Below are 26,135 nucleotides of genomic sequence, written 5' to 3' on the forward strand. Positions count from 1 at the left end.
TGCTGTCACTATCTACTTCTTCAACACCAGAAAGCTCATTTCCAAACCTGGAGTGTTTCTGTACTTCCTCCCTACATGGCTGGCATATTTTCATTCCTGGCACTAATTTCCGAAGAGTTGGGATTTTACAGGCCTTTTCTGCAAATTCAAGACTTAAATTTCTCAGTGATTTTGATATTTTCTTCTTGTGGCTCTTAAAAGGATCAAGACAATATATTTGGTAGGTTTCATACTTTTTCAAATAGTATATTCTGTGATGTTCGCAGACATTGGATAGGACTTCCCCAGGTACACCACTTCTGAGAGATAACAGCTGTTTTTCAAGTATACTCATGATCTCAATTTTGTTCAGTTGCACCACTGGTGTGTAGGTTTTTTTTGAGGCAATCAGATGCGGTAACTTTTCCAATGCTGTACAGTTCAAAAATTTGCTCATTTTGATGCACAGTGGAGACACTAAACTTTTTTAATGTTGAAGTTCACAATGAGCAGCTTTGCCTAACTCATAGCACACACAATTAATGTACAGGTAAAAATACACTGATCGTACACACAGAATAAACTTGGACACCCATGGAGCATCTTCACACAAGAAGATTTGGCAGAAGACTAAAAGTGGTACCCTAGAATCTATTTTGATTTATCATGCCCTCACTGTGATACATTGTAAAATTTTATTCTTCCTAATGTAGAGGTTGCACTTAATTCTCTTATTCCTTGGTAGATGGAATAACACTGAAAAGTGAGGCTGAATAGGTTTATTATTTCCAGTTTATGCATCTTTTCAGATGATTTGTAGCATGATGTAGCTTTTGCTTATGGAACCCAAAGAATAATATTTTGCTTTGTGAAGGAAAATTTTGCTTTAGTAAAAAAATTGAGTTACTCTAGTGATGGTTGTGCAGGACGGTACAAGAACTGCAAAAAATATCTCAATCTTTGCAAGCATTACCAGGATTTCTCTTTAATGGCATCATGGACATTCTTTGCTATAAGCCATGTAAAATCCCCATGTGATGGAATTGGTGGTATCGTAAAGCGTTTAGTTGCCCGAGAGAGCCTCCAGAGATGTTCGGTAGATGCCTTAAACACATTGAAGTGTATTATTTAAATAATTTTATTTAAATTAGTATTTCCATTTATCCTCTTAATGCACAGTAAGAGTCTAATGTATGTTGATACCAATTTTTCCATATGCAAAACACTTGAAAAATTGGTAAATTCCAGGAAAAAGCATCATTTCACATTTCTGAGCCATTTGGACTCTTTTCCCCTCAGCTGCCACAAGCCAAGTATTGTTATTAAAAAAATTGTATGAACAAGAGCCACATTCACTAGACTACATGTTTGGTCTTAGATTTACTGACCAATATTTCAAATATATCCTCATGAAGGTATGGATACACTTATACTTATTATCTTACAGTACGTGTCCAAAATCCCTCTCACGGGGGCAGAAAAAAAAGTAAAACCTGAAATACTCATAGTGGCAGTCAAAACACCACCATTTTTATTTCACAGTATATTGGAGCACATATTAACCTTCAATTTAAAAAAAAATTGGATGAGTTAACTGCTCTGCCTTTTGGTGATAATTCAGAAAATATGAAGTAATGTTTTTGAGCTAAAAAAATCGGTTAATTAACAACTGTTGACATCATTTTGGCTAGCATAACAATGCAAGGGGAATAAAAGACATTACTATGGAAGCTATGCACTTGGATAGACAAGGGGTCAAAATTTCATTCAAATATATTATGTGGTTTCTGAGTTATGAATTTTTACCCTGTGCCCTGCACTCTGGAATTTGACTCCCACTAGCGCCACTTCTGAGCAAACATCTCAAACTTTGACTCCTCATATCTTGCAAACTATGAGAGTGAGAGTGGAAATATTTTACATGGGTTATTAGATAGGTGATAGTAGCTAGTGACAAAAATTTCATTAAAATCCGAGTCGGTGGGTGCCATGCCTGGGTGAACTGACATGGAATGACCCATGGATAATAGGGTTCGAAATGAGAAGCCATAAGTATATGGAATTATAATGAACACCATGGTCATTAAATTATACATAATTCTTGCAAGGATTGGCCAAATAATGGACAAGAAATTATATAAGTCATAATTCTCTTTTCTCAGCAGCTCTACAGCTCAATGAGGACCTTGGCCTGCAGCACTATTTCCCTTCAACTATTACAGTCCGAGGTTCTAGCTCACCGTCCATGAATTCTTGTCTAGCTGTTTATCAAGGCTGCACTGCACTTGATCCATTCATCCATTTTTTGGATGTACATATCTTTTTTCTTATGCAAAGCCTTCTCTTTAGCAAGCTGTTTGGGATTTCCTCCACCAGCATTCTCTTCACGTTTTTTAACCAGTATACCCTCTGCAAATTAATGAATCTCACAATATTTTTATCCCCACTCAACTGATCCAATGCTTCATAATACCTGATCCTGAACTCTCCCTGGTTGGATTCTGGTGTGTATATACCATGGAGGATCTGTCCTACAAAAGGTGCTCAATTGTCATATCGTCCTTCGTTGTCCCAGTTTCTGATCCATATGTCACTACTAGCTGCACTGGCATCAAGAAAAACTTCATCTTCAGAGTTACTTATCTTAGACTCCTGATTAATTTGTTATTTGCAAAGCAGGCTGTATTTGGCTTCAGTTTGATCTTGGGCGCATAATTTAAGCCTACTTTCACTGGTCAGTAGCAACCACAGTAATTAAAGTTGCTTATGCTCTAGAAGGCATCTCGTGCAATTGTTAGGCTCACAATGCTGTTTCATGCTTTACTGCACATATTAAGATACAATTGGCTTTATTTACATATACAGACATATTTTGCCAGTTTCTCTTTCCAGCAGTACTCATATCTACCCTCAGTTCACTAATCTCCTGGCTGCAATGACAATGTCATTGTCATATGTGCAGATCTGACTTGTTTTTTCAAAGATTATACATTTTTTCATCACATTGTGAAGAGCTTAGCAGACAGTCCCTCTCATGGCTTGAAATCAGCAATGATTCTGTACTCATTATGCAGCCCATTTTGAACTATTATGTACCTATGCTCACCAATCAGCTAGTAGGGAATAATATGAAAAAAAAATCAAAGACGAGGCAGATTAGACTAAAGAACGATAATCATAGTGAACTAAAGGAACTGGCTTGATAATGGGAGGAATAGAGTACTGCACCAATCCCAAGATAGTAAATACATACCACCAAGGGCACAAAAATGGAAGACGCCTGAAATCTGTATCTTTTGAGTCTACGGGTAACTTGACATAATTAAGTTCAAAGAGACCAAAAATACATACAATGTTTACCACTATTGTTGAAATGTATGCATATCATCACAGGATAATATTCACATGACAGATATGGAGTATCCTATGTTTTCCTGATGAATAACCAACCAAAAATACTTAACTTATTATGCTTTTAATAGTCAGAATAACGCATGTTCACATTTTTACAAAAATAGAAATCTTAGAAAAGTATATGAAAACCTTCTTTCATCAATAGCTCCATAACTTTGTTTAATCATTAATCGTGTGGCGAATTTTATCAAGGAAATTGCCAGCTTTGCTGCTCTTCCCAGTAAACACACACAGCTACCACAGCGCTTCACAAGGATGTCAGCACTGCTAGTACAGCACATCAGCAGCACTCTCATAAAGCCAGTTGTCAAGAAATGCGTCGAATGTGCCTTCACAGCTCGTGTACCTGCGCTGCAGCCGCAAGTTGCGGAAGCGCTGCAGCAGCACTGCAGACAGTCTTTTGAATAAGACATGTTATGATATAGTGGCACTACATTGTGACAAAAATCATTATCCTTGAGTGCTTGCGTGAGAGGCAAGAGTGCACATGGAAGTTAAGGAAAAGGAAGAGTACTAAAGGGTAGGTTATTAATTTCCTAAAGCTATTTCATTACAGTGATGGAGTACAATTTAGTTCATCAGGACTAAATAGTGGATTTTCCCTCCATGAGTTTCTAATTAATTTTAGCGGGTAATAGGGTAGTTTCCTTCATCGAAGAAAACGAAAGGCATTGATTGCAATCCGTTACCCACCATTAGTGTATTCATAATATACAAATTATTTGGTTTTAGAAATCCAAGTTTAGACGAATGGCAATGGTCAATTTTAACCGCATTTGAAAAAGGCCATAGATTGGCGCCCATGTGATGCCACTCCATGTGACGTCACAGGGACCTAGTTTCTATGAGAGTATATAGGAGTTTTACATCGTCTGAGATTACCAATGCATACATGAGACACGGAGCTCACGGAAACATGTCTTAATAATCCCCATTAAAACTGGCCAAGGTCGGAGAGTATTCCTCGTTTGCTAGGGCATTAATAATCCTTATTTAAGCCAAGTGCTACCTGCTAGCAGGGTACTCTGCAACCTGCTAGCAGCCTGCATCGCAGTGGCACACATATCCAAGCCCCAAGGTCACCTCACACGGCAGTAGCGGGAACCAGAATGACATCACACTGGATTTTCCCAGCATTCATACTTAGCTGTCGTGTTTTCGCATGCTTGAAATTTTTTACTTTTCATTTAATCGTGAAAAATAGATATAGCTATTTAAAAATCTAAAAGCGTGAAATACATACTCCAAAAGTAATAATCTTTCGATTAAGGCAATAAAAAAATAATAGGAAACCACCCTATTATCAAGTTTATACTCCTTTCTGAGTCGGAAGAGGGAGGAGCTGGTGAAACTCCCCGCTCTGAGACCAGGAGCAATCAAAAGATATGCTTTAATGTCCAAGTTTTATGCGTGTTCTAGGAGCATGTGAGAAAACATAGTTGCTTTGAATTTGGCCCTTTGTCATCGGAGAGGTACTGCACTGATGAGTGGAATGCACTATTGCCATAGAAATTTTAGGGTGAGAATCTTGTCTGCCACTGGACGTAGTTTGGAGACAATAATAATAATAATAATAATATTTAATTTCCTGTTGGCTATACAAGTATAACATAGGATTTAGTCAAAAAAGAAGAAAAGTTTATACAAAAGTTACATAGAAATTACAATAAATGATAAGCAGTTAAATACATACATAATTATATTAATTTGTCATTTAGATACTCATCAATGCTATAATAGCATTTCTTAAGTAGCAGTTCTTTTAGCTTATTTTTAAAAGTATTATTACTCACTGCACATTTTATTGCATTTGGAACTTTATTGTAAACCATAGAGGCTGAGTGGTGAGGACCTTTTCTGCTTACATTATAAGGCTGATTGTTCAGATGGACATTGTCTTTACTACGTGTCCCGTGGTTATGGATTGACGAGTTGGGCATAAACAGGTGCCTATTGTTTCTCACAAAAGTACAGCAATTCAAGATATAAATACAGGGGAGAGTAAGTATTTTAAGTTCTTTGAATAGGGGTCTTCCTGGGGTCCTAATTGAGACCCTTAGCATACTCTTAATAGCCCTCTTTTGTATTGAAAATGCCTTTATTGCAGCACTACTATTACCCCAGAATACAATTCCATAAACTAAAAAAGAATGGATTTTGGCGAAGTAGATGAGACTTAGAATCTGAGTTGAGGTGGTTTGGGCAAGTTTCCTGATCATATAGATCCCAGTATTCATTTTATTGATTAATTTGGTTATGTGAGGCTGCCAGTCAAGGTTCATTCAGAGAATTCCGAGGCACGCTTTTATTTCTCCTATTCCAACTCTGGATTCAACTGCCCGGCATGGTGGATTTGGAGTGGGGGGAGTAACTTTCGTGAAGGAGAGGGCAGGCAGGCAAATGTTGCCCCAAACATACCATTTCATGGAATTTAAACTTTTCCTCATTAATTTGGATGAATATATATTTTTTTCAAATTGCAGCTGACATAATATATAGGTAGAAGTATGAATAGCATTGCAAAATTTGTTTTGTTGGTTCCATGAGGTTTTGGCTTCTTTTAGCAAGTAAAATGTCAGCCCTATGCCAATCAACCCATAACCAAAAGGACATCTAAGGTATATAGTTTTGTCTATGTAATCAAATGAACTATACACAACTTGGATGACCCAGCCAAGAGTTTGAAAATGTTATCCTAATAATATACAGGGAGACAATTGAAAATTATTAGAAGGTATAGTCATCAAAATTGCAATAAATTCATTTCATATTGAAAGGTTAGATATTTCTATTAGATACACAGAATACCAGATATTAATGATAGTAAATATTTTACGTCTAAATCTGGTATACAATAAGACCTAAATTGGTAACAATAGCCCAAACATGAGCAACATTGCCACTACCGTGGATAAAATATAGAAAAATAATGCGAACCTAAGTTATAAATCTACATGAAGTACACAGGAAATCAGTTGGTTTGGTGGTATACCTGATTTAGACGTCGACGTCTCTATAGATCGTAGATCTATATTGGGTTTAACTTAGGTTTACTGAAAACTTTGTGCTAAGGTACTATTCATAAAAATAAAATAGATATTAGGCATGCTACGAGTAATCGACATTAATGACTTTTTGCATCATTGGATAAATAGAATTAAAACTAGAAGACAGTGAGAATGTACATGCTAAGACAATGCAAAATTTTAATTAGAATTTGATGGAGGAAGTTAAGCCGCTTTACTAAATTTCTTATTGAAGGGCTCACTCCATAATTATGACACCAGATTAATAGCAATGAAAATACCTCATTTATTGACAGACTGCGCTTTTCTATCTTGCTCCGCAAATTTCTTCTAGCCTGGAAAGAATTCTCAGTGAAGAATGTTGACAGCTCTTTAAGGGCCTCGAGTGTTTCCTGAAGAGGAAGAGTTTACCAGCATATAACCAATAGCGAAGAACTTAATATAATAGAAGTATATAACAAAAATATACTTTATCATTTTCGATGCGAGTTTCTAAAATTTTATTAAGTTTTTTCGTCACTTGCGACGCCGCTTCCGAATCCAACGGGACGTCCTCTTTAGGTGCTGGATCCATTACACTATACCCAGGATACTTAAAACTGGGGCTAAGAATATTTCCTCAGCGATCACAGTACAAGAACAACCAATGACTAAAACATAACTGTACAAAAAAATCAATTCATATTAATACGTTAGGACCGAAGCGATTTGCCACGATCATCTGCTGCCGCTACTGCCCCCGTCACTTTTCTCCGCTATCCGATCTTCATTAGCGCGGGAATAGAGGAAATTTCAAAAATACTTAAACATGACCGTTTGTGATTCCACCATATAATTTGATAAAATGCGTCAATTATTGACTTAAAATTAAATGAAGCCGTTTCAATTTCATAAGTATCGTGAGTGAACAGGAAACCTTTTTTCTGAGATCTTTACAATTCCAAATATAACGTTTAAGTTAGTCTCACCGAGAGGTGTCTCATTGCACTCAACTCTCCAACAAATCCCTGGGTATACGATGCGTGGATAATACTTATCTTTGAGGCACTACAGTAGAATGATTATTAACCCAAAACATTTCTGACGAAATGTTTAAAAGATACTCTATATAGGCATCTTCAACTTATTAGGTGTGATTGATTTTTCATCGAACTTACAATCACCGTGGTTTATGTATATTGAGGTGATTTAAATGCCTGAATAACAGACATAAATATATATATGGATGTAAGACCATGATATGTGGATACAGGCAAAGACACATGTGGATCACGTATGCATTTATATCCTAGAAATTGTTTTTTCCCAAATACCTTATACTTACCATTGCTGCAGAGATTAGTCTGCTCTTTTAATGGAGGTAATGTATGTTATGGAGCAGATATTGGCACATTAAAATTTGAAAGAAGTTGGGAGCTTTATTTCTGAGAAGTATTAGTATTAGCAATTACTTAAAATTTCATTTAAATGTACACTAAAAAGATTAGTCACTAAAGTTTTCCATGGTTTCTTTGAACTGAGCTTAAAGTCTAGCATTCCTGCTTGCTTTTTTGTTCACAGGCTCCCACTAATTCTCAGCTACCAGCAGGTATTCCACTATTGAATAAAAAAATCTTTCTCCTTTCACATGTGTGCATTGTAATGTCACAGAATGGGGACCTCCAGAATTCCATAGGTCCCTATTCTGTGGTAATGTCTCGCCTGATCCTTTCACTGAATTATGAGTTGATTCAACTGTAAGGTTTCCTTCAGCCTGAGATAAAATTCATTGATATGTCACATAGGCAATCAAACTTTTGAAGTGCAGATTCATGAGAATTGTTTTCTTTACCAAATACTGACCTATGTTCAGGGCCGGATTTACTGCAAGGCAAAATAGGCATGTCGCAGTCCAAGGTCTGTTAGGCAGCCAGCAATGATCTGCACTGGAGGTGCCTCGAAGTGCACCGCTGTCAGCAGGCTTATAATTAATGAATTTGCCGAAAAGAAGACAAGAAAGAAACTCTTGAAATAGTTCCCGTTGTGCTTGAAGCAGACTCCGTCATGTCTTCATTCATGTTTTTAATCAGCACTTTCTCTAGATGATATTGCAGGAAGATATGCAGTCGGCCATAGTTGTATTTTAGAGGCTATGTTCAATTGAAAATGTCTTTCATACCAGTTCTTCATGCATTTTAAAATTAGTTATTTTGTACTATACTTCATGCTACCACAATTCATTCAGTTACAGCAGTGCATAGTGTTTTAGTTACATGAAAGTTAAACTGTTTCTTATAGTTTTACTCCAAGCTGTTTAAAAAAAATTGAATTCTCCGTTTTCCCTGCATAAAAATTCAAGCATAAACTTATGCTGTCAGCCATATATCTATTTATTCATTTTTTCCAAACCTTACCTCATGCCAGTGCCTTATCAGAAAAATCGGGTGGGGGGGGGGGGGCCTCAAGTGAGTAGGGGCGCTCCATGGAGTAACTTTGGGTAAATCCAGCCCTATGTTCTTTGGGTCATTCAAACGAATACATACTATAAAAATAGAGAGCACTTGTGGTGCTTCAGAAGTTTCCAAACATATCATAGGAACACTATTGATAGAAATCAACTGAAGAAAATTAAAATCCATTTAATTGTGCTATTTTAATAAACCATTGAGAAAATGTTATCAACACACACATTTCCAAAATAATTGCCAAAAGAGATTTGCCAATGCAACTTTGAACATTTTTCCCTTTTCAACAGAAAACTAATATGTAGTGTTTTAAAAAAGTGACACTTAATCAATGACAAATGACGGAGATGACTGAAGACAAGGGCAAATTAAACAAAATCCTTCCATACAAAAAAGAAAAAATAGATCATTGAGAGCACAAACCAGATAGTGTATTCAAAAGTAAACATTTACACAATTACAAGTTTTGAAGATCAATCCTCAATGTGAGAAAATTAAGATTATTGAGCTTTCACTTTCTTTTTGGTTTCCTTCTCTATAACTTTTTCTTTAGCCTTCTCATACAATGGCAACAGCTTCCCTTCCTTAGCCAAAATCTTCAATATTTCCACAATTAGAGGTAGATAATTGTGCTTTCTCCTGATATTTTCTATACGATACAATTTCATTTTAGCCTCTTCTTCTTCAATAAGCATTCGCAACCTTGATAATTCAGCTTGCTGAGCATCTGTCTCCATCCCACCCTCCTAAAATGAAAAAAGCATGATTTCAACCATTTATGAATAATCTGAAACTATCCAGATAAGTTATAAGGAAATTATGTAGAAGGGGTACCATGTTTATTCTAACATTGAGGAATACAGTCAATCCTCAATTATCCATACCAATGGATGTTGAGGAGAAGCCTGAATAATGTGAGTATTATAAAAATGGTCGTGATACCAACATTTTAATCTGTGGCATGAAAAATATTCTGCAAAACAGCATATAAAAGGTTTCAAGAACTGAAATTGAAAAAATTAAATATTTCTTGTAACTTAATATACTTCAATAAATTAGAAGCTGCTCTGAGCAAAACAAATGACTGTTTGTAGGAAAATAATGACAAATGAGCATCAAGTTTGGTACTCGGTAGTCAAGAATGAAAAGAAGGAATGTTGAACAATAATTATACATAATACGTAGAGATACGTGAAAATTGCACTCTCCCACTTTCAATAACAGTTTATCGCATTTTGTAGCGTATATTTTTTATTTTCATAATGAGGTAGATGACGATAAAATGTAGTGAAACACAGTTGTACGATAAAATACAGAATATTTTAAATAATTATGTTGCAGAACAATAATAAGTTAAGGTATAAGACATATATTGGCGGAGGTGTAGCTTGCCCGCGCCCACTTGTAGTTTGCGGGCATGTGGAGCCCCAGCCAACTAGCAGCCGGCCAGTCGCTCACATGCTTTAAGCGGTGAGTGCTGGCGGAGCATTTAAACTGCATTCAGTACAAAATGTAAGAATTTTGCCGTCAAAAAGGCAAATTTGCTTACAAATATTATAAAAGTCAAGTCATCGCATTTATGTCACATTTATTTGTGCACATCGCATCTATATCACATTTGTGATTTTCACGCATCTCTTATAATAAGTTATAAAGTAACCGTGGTTACTTTTTAACTTGCTCATTCTCTTTAACTAATTTTATTGTTTTCATAAATGTTAAATTACTGCTAATGTATTGTTACACCTCCATTAATCTACCAGATAAGATCAGCTAATGGAAAACAGCAGATGAAAATGAAGGAATTCTATGCAACTGAAAGTGAAGGGCACACACAATTAGAAATTTGCTTTGGGTGGTATGATAGTTGTCCATGATGGTAAGTTGAAATCATCTCATAATATAGAAAAGCACAAATTTCATTAAATGTGCTACAATTTTCATTGCTGTTTACTCAGTGGTTCATTTTTCTCAACCCCCAAATAGAGTAGGTTTAGTTTTACGAAGAAGCATGATTGGTTGGCTGTTCTCAATGATTACATAGAGGCTACCATGTTCACCAATTTGGTCTCCAGTTAAGCCATAGAATTGAGTGTGCCAAAAATGACTTTTTTAATCAAATCTGCCCCATGCAAAGAGGTTGAGGACAGCTATCTAGGTTCCATATCTAAATACTCTTCACTTAGGCCAAAGTCATGTGTTTTTATTTTTCACAAAATCATAGGTAGGTTTCAGGAACAAAAACCTACAAACACCAAGGCATAATTACGGCCATTTTCTTACTATCAAATGTTGACTTTGGCTTTCAGCACCAGACAAACAAATTTTGTAGTGAATTTGATTGGTTGCATAGTTTTACAGTGAATGTGAAATGATAACATATTACAGGTATAAAAAAATCGGACACCAACCAAAATTGTGGGTAACTCTCAGCCTCATTTCACATTTTACCTAATTGAATCCGAATTTGTTGTAATCATTTATTTATATTATATTATATATAATATAATATAAATATTATATTATTTATATTATAACCATGTATCTGCTATTACTCCTTTTAATATGTGTCAATGATCCAAAGGAAGAAAATAATAGGGTATTTTCAAAACTTTAAACTAGGAAGTATACTGTACTTAACCTTTGAAGGCCAACAGAATGTTTACAATTGGCTCAATATTAAAGGAGATATTGAGCATATTCTAAAAGGCAAGTAATGATATGCTAGCACATTTTAAAGAGAAGAGAAAGTAGAAAAATGATATATGTAACAAGGAAGTAATTTATTTGGTGCTGCCTTACTCACAAATACAAAGCCTCATTGGAGATATGGAATCCTTCGAATGGCAAGTGCTAGCACATCACTGAAACTTAATATGCACACACTAAATGGGGAACTTGCATGAATTTTTTTTTATTTCACAGGCGGACATAACATTATTTTCTGAATTAAATAAAGAAAACTGCATGTAAATCTGAGTTTTCCTTCGGGAGATATTCAATGATAAATGTAACGAATTTTAAAGCGCGCCAAAAACTCCCTCACCCCCCAAGCCACTGCCGACGAAGCCTTGATCACATCTTGTGTTTCTTTAACCTTTTCCCTACCAAAGACGTAAATATACGTGTGGATGTTTCTTTACCCAGGAGACAAAAGCCGTATATTTTCGTTGGAGATTTTATTACACAAGTGAACGAATGCCAAATATATAGGTTTCCTAGCTCTCCCCCTTTTATGACAGTGGCGGGTGTACGACATCTTTGTTGTGGGACCCAATACTGTGGGGTTTAGGCTTTACCCTCTGAATCCGGGAGCAGGTACTCTGACCCCTCGTCTTTCATTACCCCTCTTACAATTAGTGGTAAGGGTAAAGTGGTCGTGCAATTGTTTACCCAGTCAATTTTCGAAATAAATATTTGTTCTTTTCTCAAGAAATTTAAACTAAGAGTTGAATTCTTTGTCTTTTGAGTAGCGTTTACAATTTTTAAACAAAATTCTACGATAAATATTAACTTATATCTCGAGTTCTGTATAAACATCAACATGGATATTGTTGCTGCATTAAATGCGATGATATTGACCTTAAAATGAGGAATTCAATTCAAAGTCAGCAATTTACGTGCAGGCAAAAATTATCCATGAGTAAATTCATATAAGCAATCATAAGTTGACCGCGAACCAATGCCACAGGTATGGTTGTAAACCCGGAAAGGAGTGAGCACAACTACCCTTGGAGTCCGAGATAATGCGGAGTCCTCACTGGGAGGGGTCGAAAAAGGTTAAAGCTGAAAGCGTGTGACTATCCACGAGGCCCTTCTTAACGGATGTCCTCCAAAAATGCTCCGTACCACGAGAAAGAAGTCTCTTGGGGCTCAGTACAGCGATCATGCTAAGACGAAAACTTTACTGTCTCGAAAAGGTGAACTGTCCATTGTTTTTCATAGATAACGGCCCAATAGTTTTTCCTTCATTAGTATAGAAAGTGCTTTCCTTGTGCTCTATGAATTGGCCTGAGCTTTCCAAACCCCGCTACTTACACGAAAAGAATGCAGAACAACAGATTATTTATTTCTCAGGAGTAAAGAGTTTTTATCTGTAATCAAGGGTCTCCAGCTAAGCATTCGGCATTGGATTTTCAGCATTTTTAGCTGGAATAGAATCAGACCACCGTAGGATGGATAGGACTGCCTTCTCCACTAATACATCATTGCCAAATTCAACAGCACGGCTGTTATCATAGGATTATCTGGACGCATGCAGTTAATCAACAAATGAAATTTACCTCCATCTGCTTTTGTATGCTTTGAATTCTCTTTTCATAGTTGAGCTTTCTGTCTGATACAATAGCCATCAAGTTGAAATGGATTTCTCCTTCACTGTACCTGTAATATAAAAACAATCAATGACACAATTCACGACTCCCGGACACAATCCCGAAATTGTCACACTAACTTAGGCAAAATTACGTACTTTTTTATACGCTTCTCGATTATAGGTCTCACAACGTCCAGCCAATCTGAATCTGGAGGAATGGAACCTAGATCTATTGGCCCATCTTTCAAGCCATCCAATTCGTACAATCGCCCTTCAATTGGGATATAACCCACAAAATGGTAAACTTCTTCACCCTTAGAGGCCATTTTCGATTCTATTTCAAATAAGGTCTGTCTGTAAATGAAAAACATTAGATTAAAGTTCATGGTCATCATCGGATAAAGACGTAAGATATCCAGGAAAATGTCTTACCTTGCGAAGGAATTGTGAACTGAGCGGATGACTTGCGAATTGCTCAACGTGAGACCTTTCATGTTTGCATCAAAAGTCTGACAGAATTCCTTGAACTCAGTTAAAGTAGATCCAAGCTGTATGTCGGGATGTTTGGCGTTTAAAAGTATGCTAAGTATTGCCTGCGTAGCACATGCGTTGTTGATCACCTACGGGTGTAAAAAAATGATATAAAAACATGTTCGCAAGAAATGGAAGATAAAACTAGGTACACGCACACACCTGTTTGGCAAAGAATATTTTCTCCAACCGATTGTCTTGAACAATGGACCCTGATATCTCATCATCTTGTACCCACTTAAAAAGGAAAATCAGCCCATGAATTGGCCTGAAAGGAAACGAGGAATAGACATAGAGAACCACACTGATAGGAAGATTGGCAATGTATGTCAACAAGAATGTAACGATTACGACTATTTACTTCAAATTAGCGAATTGCTCAGCATCTAAGCTCCATATTTCCTCAACCTGGACGCCTTTTACACCTGTCATCCAAAAAAAGACCGGTTTATTTCGTAAAGCCGCTAAATAAATGACTTGTACGGAAAGTAACTGAACAATTATAAAGTCTAAAAAAATAATGACGAGCTGAAATTAAATACCCACCGAATTCTTTGATTAACTCAGTAAAAACTCCAGGGTCACTCTCGATGAGACACCAATTTCCTGCGGTGTCCGCCATTTTTCGGGTTGAAGATCAACAAATCGAAGCGTAGCCTGGGAAATGCATGCACCAAATGACTACTGCGCTCCGTAAGTCTGCTTGGTCTGCTTCGCTGTGGTTGTCATTGTGTATTATTTCTTGTGATTAATTCACATATTGAATTTGGGGTGAAATGTGTCTCGGGTGAGTGGGAGTTGTTGATAATAAATTTCACTTGCGAAAATATTCAATACAAAGCTTGGAATGGATGAATAACTTGACCTATTGCCCAAATTAATATGCATCCTCTTTTTTCTGAAACCAATTGAACTAATTCCGCCACTTATCATTCTATGTTTGCGTGAAAATTTGTCTCTTAGATGTCACATGTATTCGTGCATAGATTTATTTATCATTTAAAATTAAGTTTTGATCATAATTGTTGCTAATTTGTATTTGTGATGTTTATGATTTACAGCAAGTGACTTCTGGGATATTGAGCTATTTCAGCAAACTTTACTCTTGTTGGATTTCAAAACCATAGAAATGTCTGAACCAGTACCATCTGCTACTCTTCCTTCGGGTTGGGAATGCAAATTCGATCAGAGATCTGGACGCTAGTAAGTCTTATTTCCAAGGAAATGTCAGCCTAATATTTTTCTAGATATGGTATCTGTGTAGCGTATTATTAAATGATTGATAATTGTTTGTCTTTTAGTTACTTTATAAATCATTTCACCCAAACTACTACATGGGAAGACCCAAGACTCAGATATCGACCATTCATTCAAACGACACCGCAAATGATACAGACGACCCCACAACATACTGCCATATCCTATGATGGTGTTCCACTTCAGGTATGATCTCTTGTGAGATGGATTGGTATTTTTATATACAGTTGCGTGTATTAAATTACCTATGCCGATGTTTTTTCAATTGATGTGTGGATATTTAGTTCATGTAAACAATCAATTTTAGGATTTAACAAATATGCGACCGAGTCCAATTCCTGGCAGAGCTTATGTTCCCGTTCATCCCATCTCCAGCTATGGACCACCGCCACCGCTATCATATCATACCACCGAAACAACTTTAAGTAATGATACGGAGCAGTCGGTCGCGAAAATAGGTGCCATGTTTCCAACTGTTGGTGAAACACATATTCGGGCTCTCTTAAAGAAGTAAGTGACGTCCATTTAGTTCTGTAGCAGTTAATAGCTGGTTCGAGGAACGTACTGTCTTTTCTATTGATGCTGTAAAATCATTCTTTTTCGGATTTTTCCAAAATTAAAAAAAGAATGAATTTTCTGGTATGGATATTCTTGAATAAGCGGTATCAGAGTAGATATATTAAAGTCTTGGGCTGTGGAAGTGGGCAAAATGGCTTGTTGTGGCAAAATTCATGGAGGCCTTTGGCTTTCCTGTAACTTCTTAGGGAAACATGTGAGACTCATATCTATTTCTAAAGGCCTTTTTACATGGTACATTAACCTGTATTAGTTAATGTTTACTTAAATGTATAGGCACGTGAATGAACATGAAGATGCACCATGTAACCACCCAACTTGTGCAAGTGCATGAACAGAAAATAGAACCTGTTCTAATTTGATTCATGTATTCATACATGTTCTATTTCAGTCCACAAAATCTTTCATGCAAACATACATTGACTCGATCATGTTAATGTATCGTGTAATGAGGCCTTAAACTTTTGATAAGATTCATAATTATTTCTTGAGAAAAGTGTAAGATATTTAGGTGGACAGTTCCAAGATAAATATGAGCAATAAAAAAGATTTTAAGAAAATAGCGCGAGAAAAGACCCTTTTGAAGTGGTACTCTTCCCTCAGATATGTCCTAGACCTGGTTATTTTTAATTTTTTTCTTAAAAAGTTTTTTTTTTCAACGGAAGGTGTGAGATACTTGTAAGGGCCAAATGCCAGGAGTTTAAGGAAAGTATTCTTTAACTGGCTCAGACCTTTTTAATGTCTTTCACTTCCCTAAGAAAAGTCTAATGCCCAACACCCTTAGTTTACTCAATAGTCAACTGTTTGCATTAAAAATTCATTATCCTATGATAATTTTTCGCTTTTCACCACCCCTTTCTGCACCCGACTGAATGGGCATTGCTCATCTTGCAAGACTGTATCCTCTCTTTCCACTTCTCTCCGTCTCACCATCCATGCCTCTCCATAGTTTTTTATTTTATGAGATGCATGAAATGGAAATGTTGGCCTCCCTTCCCATCTTCTTGTACTCCCTAGAGCTCAAGGACTTGGAACTGGCCTGCATTCGGTCTTTTTGTGTTTTCTGCACCAGGGATCAGCAGCGCTGAAGAAAGCACCACCAATGCCCGTCAATTACTTTTCACCCCAATGTTTGAGTCTCTTCCACCCTATCCTCTTCCCCCTCCTTTGCCATTTTGTTTTTTCTTGCTGTCATACCAATACCTTTCCTCTCTTAAGAAAGATTGCCAGTGGCCCATCAAAATTAGAGAAAATTCTTCCCAGTAATGTCTTTCTTTTCATTTTTATTTTACTATCATATTAAATGTGAAGGAGATGGTTGGAAACTAAAAGGACTTAAGCTAATGAGGATAGGATAAGTCAGTGGGTGGCAGAAGGTGGAGAGTGGTGGGATGAAGAAATATTGAATGCTTAACCCTTTCGCGCCGAATGCCACACCTGTGCAGTAAGGATTTTCTTCCATAAACAACGAATGCCACACCTGTGCGGCGTGAATTTTCCTAACCTAAGCAACGAATGCCGCGCCTGTGCGGCACAGGTCGAAAAAAGTGACCGTGGTGGACACAATAGACCCATGGACGCGGTCGCCCCTCGTGATCTGCCCTAGCTCGAGCCCAGTCCCTTCTTCGGCCGCTCAGGTCGACCCTTTCCTATCCTCTCCACGCGGTCAACTACTGTTATTTGCAGAGTGTTTTCCAAAAATTATATTTGTTGCTTACTTTTGAAATCCAATGCTAGAAATTAAATCATCTTTTTTTGCTGACCACATGGAAATTTCAACCAAAATTCTAGCGTTAATATCAACGGAGTTATGGAAAAACTAGTAAATATACTAAATACGTCTATATCAACATTAGAACTTCGTTTAAAATTTCTGCACGCTCAAAAAAAAACACAAAATTAACTTTAAATGTAAAAAAATCGATGCGAACAACAAATATTTGCATATATTTTGAATTAATATTTTAGCCAGTTGACCGCGGACTCGTCCTACTTGCCGGACTCGGCTTTTAATCCTTCTAGGGTCTGGGACAGAGGCCGAGGAAAGGGATCGGTGCCCCACTGAGTTGGGTCCAAAAATGGTTTGGGAGGGAACCACTGCCTTCAGTCGATGGGAAAAAGCTTCGTGCAGGGGAGTAAAGAAAACTTTCAAGAGACTTGTATTGAGGAAGAATTTCCCTCAACAAAGGTCCGGTGCGAAAGGGTTAAGAAATAACTTCTATCAAGGTGGTTACTGTTATTCCCACTGCAGAACAGCTAATTTTTCCAAATAAAATCATTAGCAATTAAATAAACAACACATTGGAAGCCTGGATAACATGATTGATTTGGTTAACAGAATAGAGTAGACTCTCGTCAATACGAACAACGTTATTACGAATTTCTCGTTATTTCAAAGCAAATTGTTGCTCCCGACAAAAGGCCTATCTAAGCTTTAGGAAAAGAAACGTTTTTACGAAATTTTCGTTTTTACGAATTACGAACCTCAGTCCCGGTCCCGGTGGTCACAAAATGAACTTTATTACGACGTACCACGCGTAAGCAATGGCATTTAGGTGGATATTTACTACGCAAAGTCTTAATAATCGCGCCACGTTTAAGTTCTCCTCGTGTACTGTAACCAAGAGCGTCAATTATGGTTATTTCTTCACCATATACGCAACGTCGTATGGTAAGCTTCATTCCTGGGGAATCATAGTGATCGACTCATTACAGCTCGAAAATTTGATGCGCAGTTAGTCCTCTTCCTTCGCACATTCAATTTATGAACTTTCACAGATACCAGCATGCAAAATTTTCAAATTTCGAATTTGGCGCCTTTTGATTTAGCCATTACTACGCGGAGCTGCGTAGAGGAACTCGCACTCTAGGCATAATCTGAACAAGGTATCATTGAATCCGGTGTGAAGTTTGGAACTGTTCAGCGTTTCGCACGTTCTTCCTTGCCGCGGCGAGCAATTTTTTCGGCTCCGGCTGCGTTGAACGCCCAGCTAGATCAAGTCGTCTCATCGTTGGTTAGCGCACAATTTTGATGCAGTGTTGCATTCTTCAGTATAACCGTGCTACTCGATGCCTTGCATACATTCCGGCCGGCGAGAGTTGCCCGATGGCGACACAATATGAGGAGCGGATAACCCTGCGCCAGCACGGTTTACAGCCAATCGCTGTCTCCCAAACGAACCTCACACCATCGCAAACACCACTCATACAACGTTGTCAAAGCACCGACATAAGCCTGATCCACTAAAACATGCCCTTTCTTCGAATCACCAAAACAAATGATAATTCCTATGAGTCCTTCACTCGTCGTCCCTTCCGGCTCCTTTCTTCACGGAGCTCTTTGTAGACGTTTCCCTTTCTTACCTGGCCATGCTCCCCGACTTAGACCATTCTGCCTGTCATAGGAAAACTCTCGGCGGCCGGACCGTAGGTTTATCAACTTAGAAACAAGGTCTTGGAACGCATCTAGTTCGTTTATCGAACTTACTGTATTCGGAAAGATATCAACCCTCGATTACGTCATGCCGCATTCTTCTGATGAGAAATTGAAATGAATTTTCCTGTTTATATATATTTTCGCGTAATTTAATAGCGTTTTTCACGCACGGTTTTTTTCGCCGATTCTTCAAAGAAACGTTCATACGAACTTCGTTATTACGAACCTCAGTTTTTTCGGTCCCTCGAACTTCGTAATAACGAGAGTCTACTTTAAAAGGTGGGATAATTTTAGAGAAAAAGTTGGGACTCGTTTTCCGTTTCAAGTTCGCCAGCTTCAGAAGCTACGTGGAACCTAAATCACAGTTCTGCAATGTCAATGATTGTGCTTCAAATATGTATCTGTTGGTTGTAGCAGACATAAATTATGTTTTTATGAAATGATGAGTCATTAGCAGTGATTCTTATTTGATCAGTCTCTTTTGCCTCTAGAAATTTCCTTAATTTACCATTAATGTCTCATAAATCTCACATCAATGCCTTGGTTTTTTTTTACCTTAATTGTCTCATTAATTTCTGGCCAATTTCTCAGTTTCCCTGAAATTTCTCTTAGATTTGCTTAAATTTCTTATGTAGACCTCATTTGTCTTAGAACTTCTTTACTATTTTACGCTTTTGACCTTAACAGCATCGGCAAGTTTTTGTTAAAGCCTTGGTTATTTCTGGCAGTGATCTTAGTGTGGTGGAGGATTTAAATGAGACATTTTTGAGAAAAGTGTCCCATTCATTTATTTTACTTTGCCCTTTTCTCATTAAAAAATTCTCATTAATGTCTCTAAAAATCTCATGATATTCTCTAAACGGGTTGTTTTATATCCTCAAGAGATCACGGCCATGCTGTTTATTCCTTAAAGAATAATAACAATGAATGAAAGAAAAAATGTAATTTTTCTTTGTATTATCACATTGATTTTGTAATTCATAATTTTTATGGGAATGGATGGATTAAAACTGGGTCATCATTAGTTCAAAGCGGATTACCTAATAGGGGGGGTCTTTCAGAGCACTTATGTATGCTCGTATATACATATATACCTTTCGCCTCCCTTGTGAAGTGTCAAACCTTGCGGGAGGCTATTTTTGCTGCTCTCTTGTCTCTTGAAAATTGTGACGTTTTCTCGTTTCCCGTTTAGGATGACTGTTGGCGTCATACCAAAAGCGGAACCCTTTCCGGTAGAATGTGTGAAATGTACGGAAGACGAGCGTAGGATAGGTTCCCGATCGACTCGGAACGAATCCGTTTCCGACTCCTCCAATCCTATGAGACTCTGAAACACCCCCAGGGTCAACAGAAAGAGTTATCAAGCCAGTCTTCTTGGGGAAAGCAAATCATATGTGCCCTGAATAATCATCTTTGTATCTTTTTATTTCAATAGTATGGTAGAAAGAAATGATGATATTTCTTACGCCAGTAAACATTGTGCTGCAATGTGAATGTGGCAATTGTTGGAACCATGTCAACCTGGTTATCATCCAAAAATTTGTTAGCCCTCAAAGATTCTTTCACTCTCCCAGTGATTCAACTCAGTGGTCAAAGTCACCGCAGACCTTGCCAAAGGTGTGTGATATCACTCATTCAGGATTGTGGGAGAAGGTACTTTTCTGGGCTACCTCACAGTTGTGGGAATTTTTATTTGGGTGTGCCTGAAAGTTGCCCCCAAGATTTGAACCTAGGATCTTCTGATCAGTAGTTTAACGCTGTAACTACATACTTGGTGATCACACTCCCATAGCAGTTGGGAATTTAACAACTTGCACTGTGCACTTCACAAATTTTCTATCCCATTATATTTTAAAAAGCTGCCTATATCCAGGTCCATGGGATTTCTTTGAAAGCTTTGAATATCTAAGCCCATAAGAACTTACTAAAAATTATCTTCCAACTTCCACAGTTCTCTAAAACTTCTTGAAATAAGTCTTATTCTATTTCTGAATATTTCTGCTATAGTTAGTTTTAAGAAGATTAACTTTTTGTTAGTTTCTCGTCTACCACTTCTGATCTCAAGTACCATGTTTTTAATACTAGAAACTTCCTTAGTTACAGAATTTTTATCAGCAATTTATTCTTAACTTTTCTCTCTTTGGGCATCCTAGGTGAAGTAGATCATGATATATTTCAGCCATCTTGACTTTTTTCTGTTATAATGTTCAAATGTTGATTTAATTACTATTTTGGGGGTTTGGATCAATTTTTGAAATTAATCTACTTTCCACGGAAAGTCGAGAATTCCGTGATGAATTAACCTCAAAATGAGGAAGAAATGATAAAAGGGATAACAAAAGCATAAGGAATGTGGAGAAATGATGGTGAGGTGACAGAGAAAGGAACAAGGTAAATAGGAAAAAGTGGATAAAAGGTTAGGAAAAGAAATAGGGAAAGATCACACAGGACAACAAGCGAGTGAAGGCCACAGAGCTAACTTATTCATGAAGCATACACCACGTAGGTCTGAAAGTGACTGGATTTTCTAGAGGCTAGTATCCACCTATCGCATTTTGGTTGGTTTTTGGGAAGTTATATGCTCAATGCCCTCACCCCCAAAAAAAATGGCCTGACTCTTAGTAGCAAAGACATTTTAAATAGATATTAGTAATGATGAAATTGATGTATAATGCTATATTGTGGTTTGTTTTTGGGTTACTTTCATTGATAATAAATACTAACTGTTTTGTTAACAGCGCGTGGATGACAATAAGCTCTTGAAGATCCTTTAATTAAGCTATTAACTTAAATAAAAGCTTTTAACCAACGTTCCTTATCCATGGTATTCACAGCCTCTCAACCTCTACAACCACAGCTGCAGAACTGTGACTCCCTCTATGTAGTTTATTTACAAAATTGCTCACCAATAGTAGAATTTCAGTGTATCCTTGATGATATTATGAAGTTGTTGAATCTGGTGGTTGTTTACTAAGTAGTGTAAAAAAATATATTGTTTGTGTGTTTGATGATTACTGATCTCAAGTATAACCAGAATATATCCAAGTTATTACTTATGTCATGTGAATTAATCTTATGTTCATATTGCACTTTCTTTTCTCTCAAGTACTTTAATTGACTCTCATTTATTTCCAAAAGGAGTCCTATGGTGATTTTAAGTAATGTCCATTTTTTAATACATGTTAGAAATTACCTTGGATTCTGAAGGAATTTGAATTCTGTATAATTTCTTTTTTGGGGCATCGTAGAAGGGCAATTAGATTGTGATACGGTGCACTCTTTTGTGGTGTTATTGCTATTTTTGTTACCGAATGTTAATTCCTTTCTACTTTCAGTTTACTTATGAAAGTCATCCCTTTTGATGCTATTTTAACTATAGTTCTGTAAATCTTCTGTTATGATGTACTACATACTTTTGCAATAGAACCAGAGGCTCCCCACTAGATGCAGGCAACCTTATTGATATTCAGAATTTTTTCTAGATACCTTTTGCTGATCTCAAGAACCGATGAATATCAAGTTATTTCAAAGGGTCCTGGAAGTGTTGGGATTTTTTTCATTAAGATTTTCAATTCTTTTCAGTTTCCTTGTTATCCCCATCATAATTAAAACCTCTTACTTTACATGTAATGTCTGTGATTTGTTGAAGGTATAAGAAAATGTTCTAAGTGCATAGAGATTTTGCGGTGGGAAATGAATATCTTGCCTCTGCAGGAAGTTATTCTGAGATTATAGGCTCATAACCAAGTGCATGACGCATGCCAGTTATAATCTTAAATACTTGTCAGTTTTCAAAGATTTTTGCGAGTATATTTTTTGTAAAACATGGAGAGTCAGGAATTTAGAATTTCCCAACTTTCTGGTAAACTTGTTTGATTCATTGACTGTACTTAAATTATGTAGGCTGGCTTGGGGCAACAGCATTTTGCTAGTGATCATGCTATCAATACTATTGCTATTGTTGTTTCCAACATATGCAGACCCAGTTCCTGGAAAGGCCAAAAGCAGCTGACCATTGTCATTGAAATCTTTGCACCAATATATGATATGAACTGCTTACTGGATGCTTCCTTATTATCATAATGCAGACCTTGACTCAAATCTTGTGGCTGAGAAGGGTTTTAATTAATAATAATTTATTTACGCATTACACGTACAATTCAAAGCATCAGGTTCAGCGACTTGTAAATTGGTATCTTGTCATAAAGGAAAACATGGTAAAAAATATTAAACCTTGAATTAAAAATACACATGAGAAACATACATAAATTAACAGCCCTCATTCAGAAACTCATTCAAGCATAATAACTTAATTCAATCTACCTAGAGTTGTATTAATGCATCCTTTGTCACTATCCTGTTATTAATATCAAGCTTTCCCATCATACAGTGGTGAATTTTTAGTTCCTTGTTATAGGGAAAGCTTTCAATCAGAGTATTGGTAAGTTATATACATAGATGCTTTCTCCTTGCGTCATGATTACATTCGGTTTTATTGGGATGGGACCCTCAATACCATGAGACTCTGACCTCCTCCATACTTCAGTATCAAGCAAACCAGATGTCCTAAGCATTGCACAATTGAATATTTCAAAGAAAAATAACAATTTTTAGCCATTTTACAGCTTTTTCAATTTCAGTAATTCCAATTGAATTTATTTTAGGAAAACTAATTATGTATTGAAGAAAATTCTAATACCACTATTATAACCAATTTTTCTGTTGTAAGAATTCACCATGACAGGGAAGAATTTGAATTGGAATTCAGGAAACTTTTTAAGAATGAATTTATTAACATATCACTATTAGATCAAGCAGTTTAAATTCTACAGTGAATTGAAATTTTTTAATGACTTAAGTAAACTGACAAATGTAATTTATGCAATGAGCATAACAGCTGCAAGATATTGTGTATATGTATACAGTAGCACCCTTGTATTATGAGCTGCCATTTATTTAGCAATATTTCATGGAATACTTCATGGTGCGAAGTTATAACACTAGGCCCTTACCTTACATAATGCATAGAGAAATATGTACCTTTCGTGAAGAATCCATGCTTGTATTTGTTTTATTCTTCTCTTTATTGTTATCTACAGCCTCATTTTCAACTATCTGATATGGTGTAGCTAGGAGCTGTGCAACTTTTCAGAAGCAAAAACTCAAATGTTGCATACTATTCCTTCTGGATTCAGCTTAAGTCAGGCACTTGGCTCACAATGTGTTCTCAGCCATTTTTATTTGCACAGTTCTCACGTTACACATTCTACTTTTCTTTGTGATAATTCCTTCCTCTCACTATTAGCATTTATATTGAAACCTCAAGACTTTTCCGCCCAGTAAAGACATCTTACTTCTTACTTTATTTTTAATTTGTTCACATATTTGCCATACCTGCCGCATTTATCATCCAGGAAATCAGCATCACCCATCATATCCTTAGCCCTCAAAAAGTTATATGGAAACCCACAATGATTTGAGGTCTTTTTTATACTTCTCCGCAAAAAATGTTTAATTTTTCAGGAATCGTAAATTTCAGTTAATTCAAAATTAAGAATTTGTACTCATTACTTTATTATTCAAGAATGGGTACACTTTATGAATTAGCATATATTCATCTTGACTTTTCATATACTATGTTATTAAAAAAATATTTTGAAGGAAATTAATTTAACCAGGAACTAAGGATGAGTTAGTTCTTAAATTTTTTCCATTGTCATTACCAGTCTGGTTCTCCCCATCATTTCTCGGTTCTTGATACTCGGTTCCAAGAATGAACTCTTATTATGTATCTGAATTAATGGAAAATTTAGATGAACAACCACAAGAAGTGAATGAAAATAATTTCACTAAAGAAGTAAATTGGCGGTAAAGCTCTGTAAAAAAACATAAGATCGTCTCCATAATTTTATTTGCTAAGTAAAAGTTTAAATAACAGGTAGTTAAAGAATGCCAGATCGATCAATACGTCACATTACATCAGCTAGCCACTGGTTCTTTCTCCAGATTTTGATTTGAAAAAATCCAACATTTTTACACAATCTGGGTCTAGTCTATTCCTTTTTTTGGCAGAAATATTGCCTGCAGTACTGAACAGGCGTTCACTGAAAACAGTAGGGGTCGATGTTGATTTTAAAGGGCAGCAAAAACTGTGCGTGGAGCACATTTTACATACTGCACAGGTAGTTAGCATAGCATCAGGATGAATAGTGACACTCCCCCAACTTCTGACGACATCATCTGTTAATTTGTTGTAACTTGTAAGTCAGTTCAAAATAGTATATTCGGTGTTCTGCAATGTAGCTTAAATTGTTACTTTAATTGACAACTTACTCGCATGCTTCACTGTCACAGTTTTTATAACCTCAACAATAAACTGCTCAACATGTTGGTACTGCGACTCCATGGATAAACTGATCGGCGGCCGTGAGTTAACACAAAATTGTAACGCGGTGTTGCATTCTGCAGGATAACCATACTTTTCGGTGCCTTGCATAGGTTTATCAACTTACAAATAAGACCTCGGAACGCATCTTGTTCGTGTGTTGAAGAATTGCTGTATATGCTCATGATTCAATCGTGAGACCACTTTCAGACGAAATGTTTTTCCTGAAATGTTGCATGCTGTAACATTGGAAACTTACATCACAAGTGCTCCAATAAGAAAGACTCAGAAAGTAACGGAAACAAAATATCAGACATGAAACAAGAATTAGAGGTTGTATAAAAAGTAGCAGATTAATCTGGGAATGCACAACAGACCCACGAGGTCTTCTTTCACACCAGTTGTACTGAATATATGGAGGAAAAAAATAACATACTCTAGGTTTAAGAGGAAGGCCAGGGTATCAGTGGGCACCTCCACTCTCAAGATATTGGCACCCATTAGGTATTTAAGAAAATGTAATTCCCTGGGGGACTTCACAAGTCATGTGCTCCGGGTTAATTAAGACTGATGCAATTTGACCTCTTATGTGATATCTTCAAGATTCTTACAGGTGTGTCATTGTGAAGTCCCATGGCCACACTGAAAAAATTACCATCCTTTTCATAAATGAGTGCACATGGGCAAAAGACATTTTTGTACTGCAAGTGATTGTCAGCTCTTATCTAAAGCCGATGTCCTACGGTCAAATTTGCATAAAAATATTTGCATC

General features: G+C 36.7%; 3 protein-coding genes across 4 annotated transcripts in view; 1 reads left to right on the forward strand and 2 right to left on the reverse strand.

Annotated features, from left to right (window-relative positions):
• LOC124159425 (conserved oligomeric Golgi complex subunit 6) overlaps nucleotides 1–7,164 on the reverse strand; it is a 31,232-nt gene extending 24,068 nt beyond the window's left edge. The window contains exons 1-2 of the mRNA XM_046535236.1: nucleotides 6,889–7,164; nucleotides 6,701–6,811 (exon numbers count right to left, since the gene is read on the reverse strand). Of these exons, the coding sequence (XP_046391192.1) occupies nucleotides 6,701–6,811; nucleotides 6,889–6,993 (216 nt within the window). The 5' untranslated portion in view covers nucleotides 6,994–7,164. The remainder of the gene's footprint in view (nucleotides 1–6,700; nucleotides 6,812–6,888) is intronic.
• Nucleotides 7,165–9,032: 1,868 nt separating this feature from the next.
• Nucleotides 9,033–14,374, reverse strand: LOC124159449 (ubiquitin carboxyl-terminal hydrolase isozyme L5). Its single transcript, XM_046535264.1, has 7 exons — nucleotides 14,256–14,374; nucleotides 14,071–14,134; nucleotides 13,872–13,977; nucleotides 13,611–13,798; nucleotides 13,335–13,532; nucleotides 13,147–13,246; nucleotides 9,033–9,609 (listed from the first exon to the last, which is right to left on the reverse strand). Exons 1-7 carry the CDS (start codon nucleotides 14,329–14,331, stop codon nucleotides 9,364–9,366), a joined length of 978 nt encoding a protein of 325 aa, XP_046391220.1. The 5' UTR covers nucleotides 14,332–14,374; the 3' UTR covers nucleotides 9,033–9,363.
• Nucleotides 14,375–14,393: 19 nt separating this feature from the next.
• The window catches only part of LOC124159435, a 32,023-nt gene continuing 20,281 nt past the window's right edge, over nucleotides 14,394–26,135 (forward strand). The window contains exons 1-4 of one of the 2 annotated variants that reach the window (XM_046535247.1): nucleotides 14,394–14,496; nucleotides 14,771–14,912; nucleotides 15,011–15,152; nucleotides 15,274–15,476. In XM_046535247.1, the coding sequence (XP_046391203.1) occupies nucleotides 14,839–14,912; nucleotides 15,011–15,152; nucleotides 15,274–15,476 (419 nt within the window). In that variant the 5' untranslated portion in view covers nucleotides 14,394–14,496; nucleotides 14,771–14,838. The remainder of the gene's footprint in view (nucleotides 14,497–14,770; nucleotides 14,913–15,010; nucleotides 15,153–15,273; nucleotides 15,477–26,135) is intronic. The other variant, XM_046535254.1, reaches the window with a different exon arrangement.

The sequence above is a fragment of the Ischnura elegans genome, chromosome 1, assembly GCF_921293095.1.
Source record: "Ischnura elegans chromosome 1, ioIscEleg1.1, whole genome shotgun sequence".
Classification (NCBI taxonomy): domain Eukaryota; kingdom Metazoa; phylum Arthropoda; class Insecta; order Odonata; family Coenagrionidae; genus Ischnura; species Ischnura elegans.

Coding starts and splice junctions, on each gene's coding strand:
- LOC124159449 (XM_046535264.1), bottom strand. CDS start 14,331: ATGGCGGACACCGCAGGAAATTGGTGTCTCATCGAGAGTGACCCTGGA. Junction 13,978..14,070: donor GAGCAATTCGCTAATTTGAA/GTAAATAGTCGT, acceptor GTTTCCTTTCAG/GCCAATTCATGGGCTGATTT. Junction 13,799..13,871: donor AAATATTCTTTGCCAAACAG/GTGTGTGCGTGT, acceptor TTACACCCGTAG/GTGATCAACAACGCATGTGC.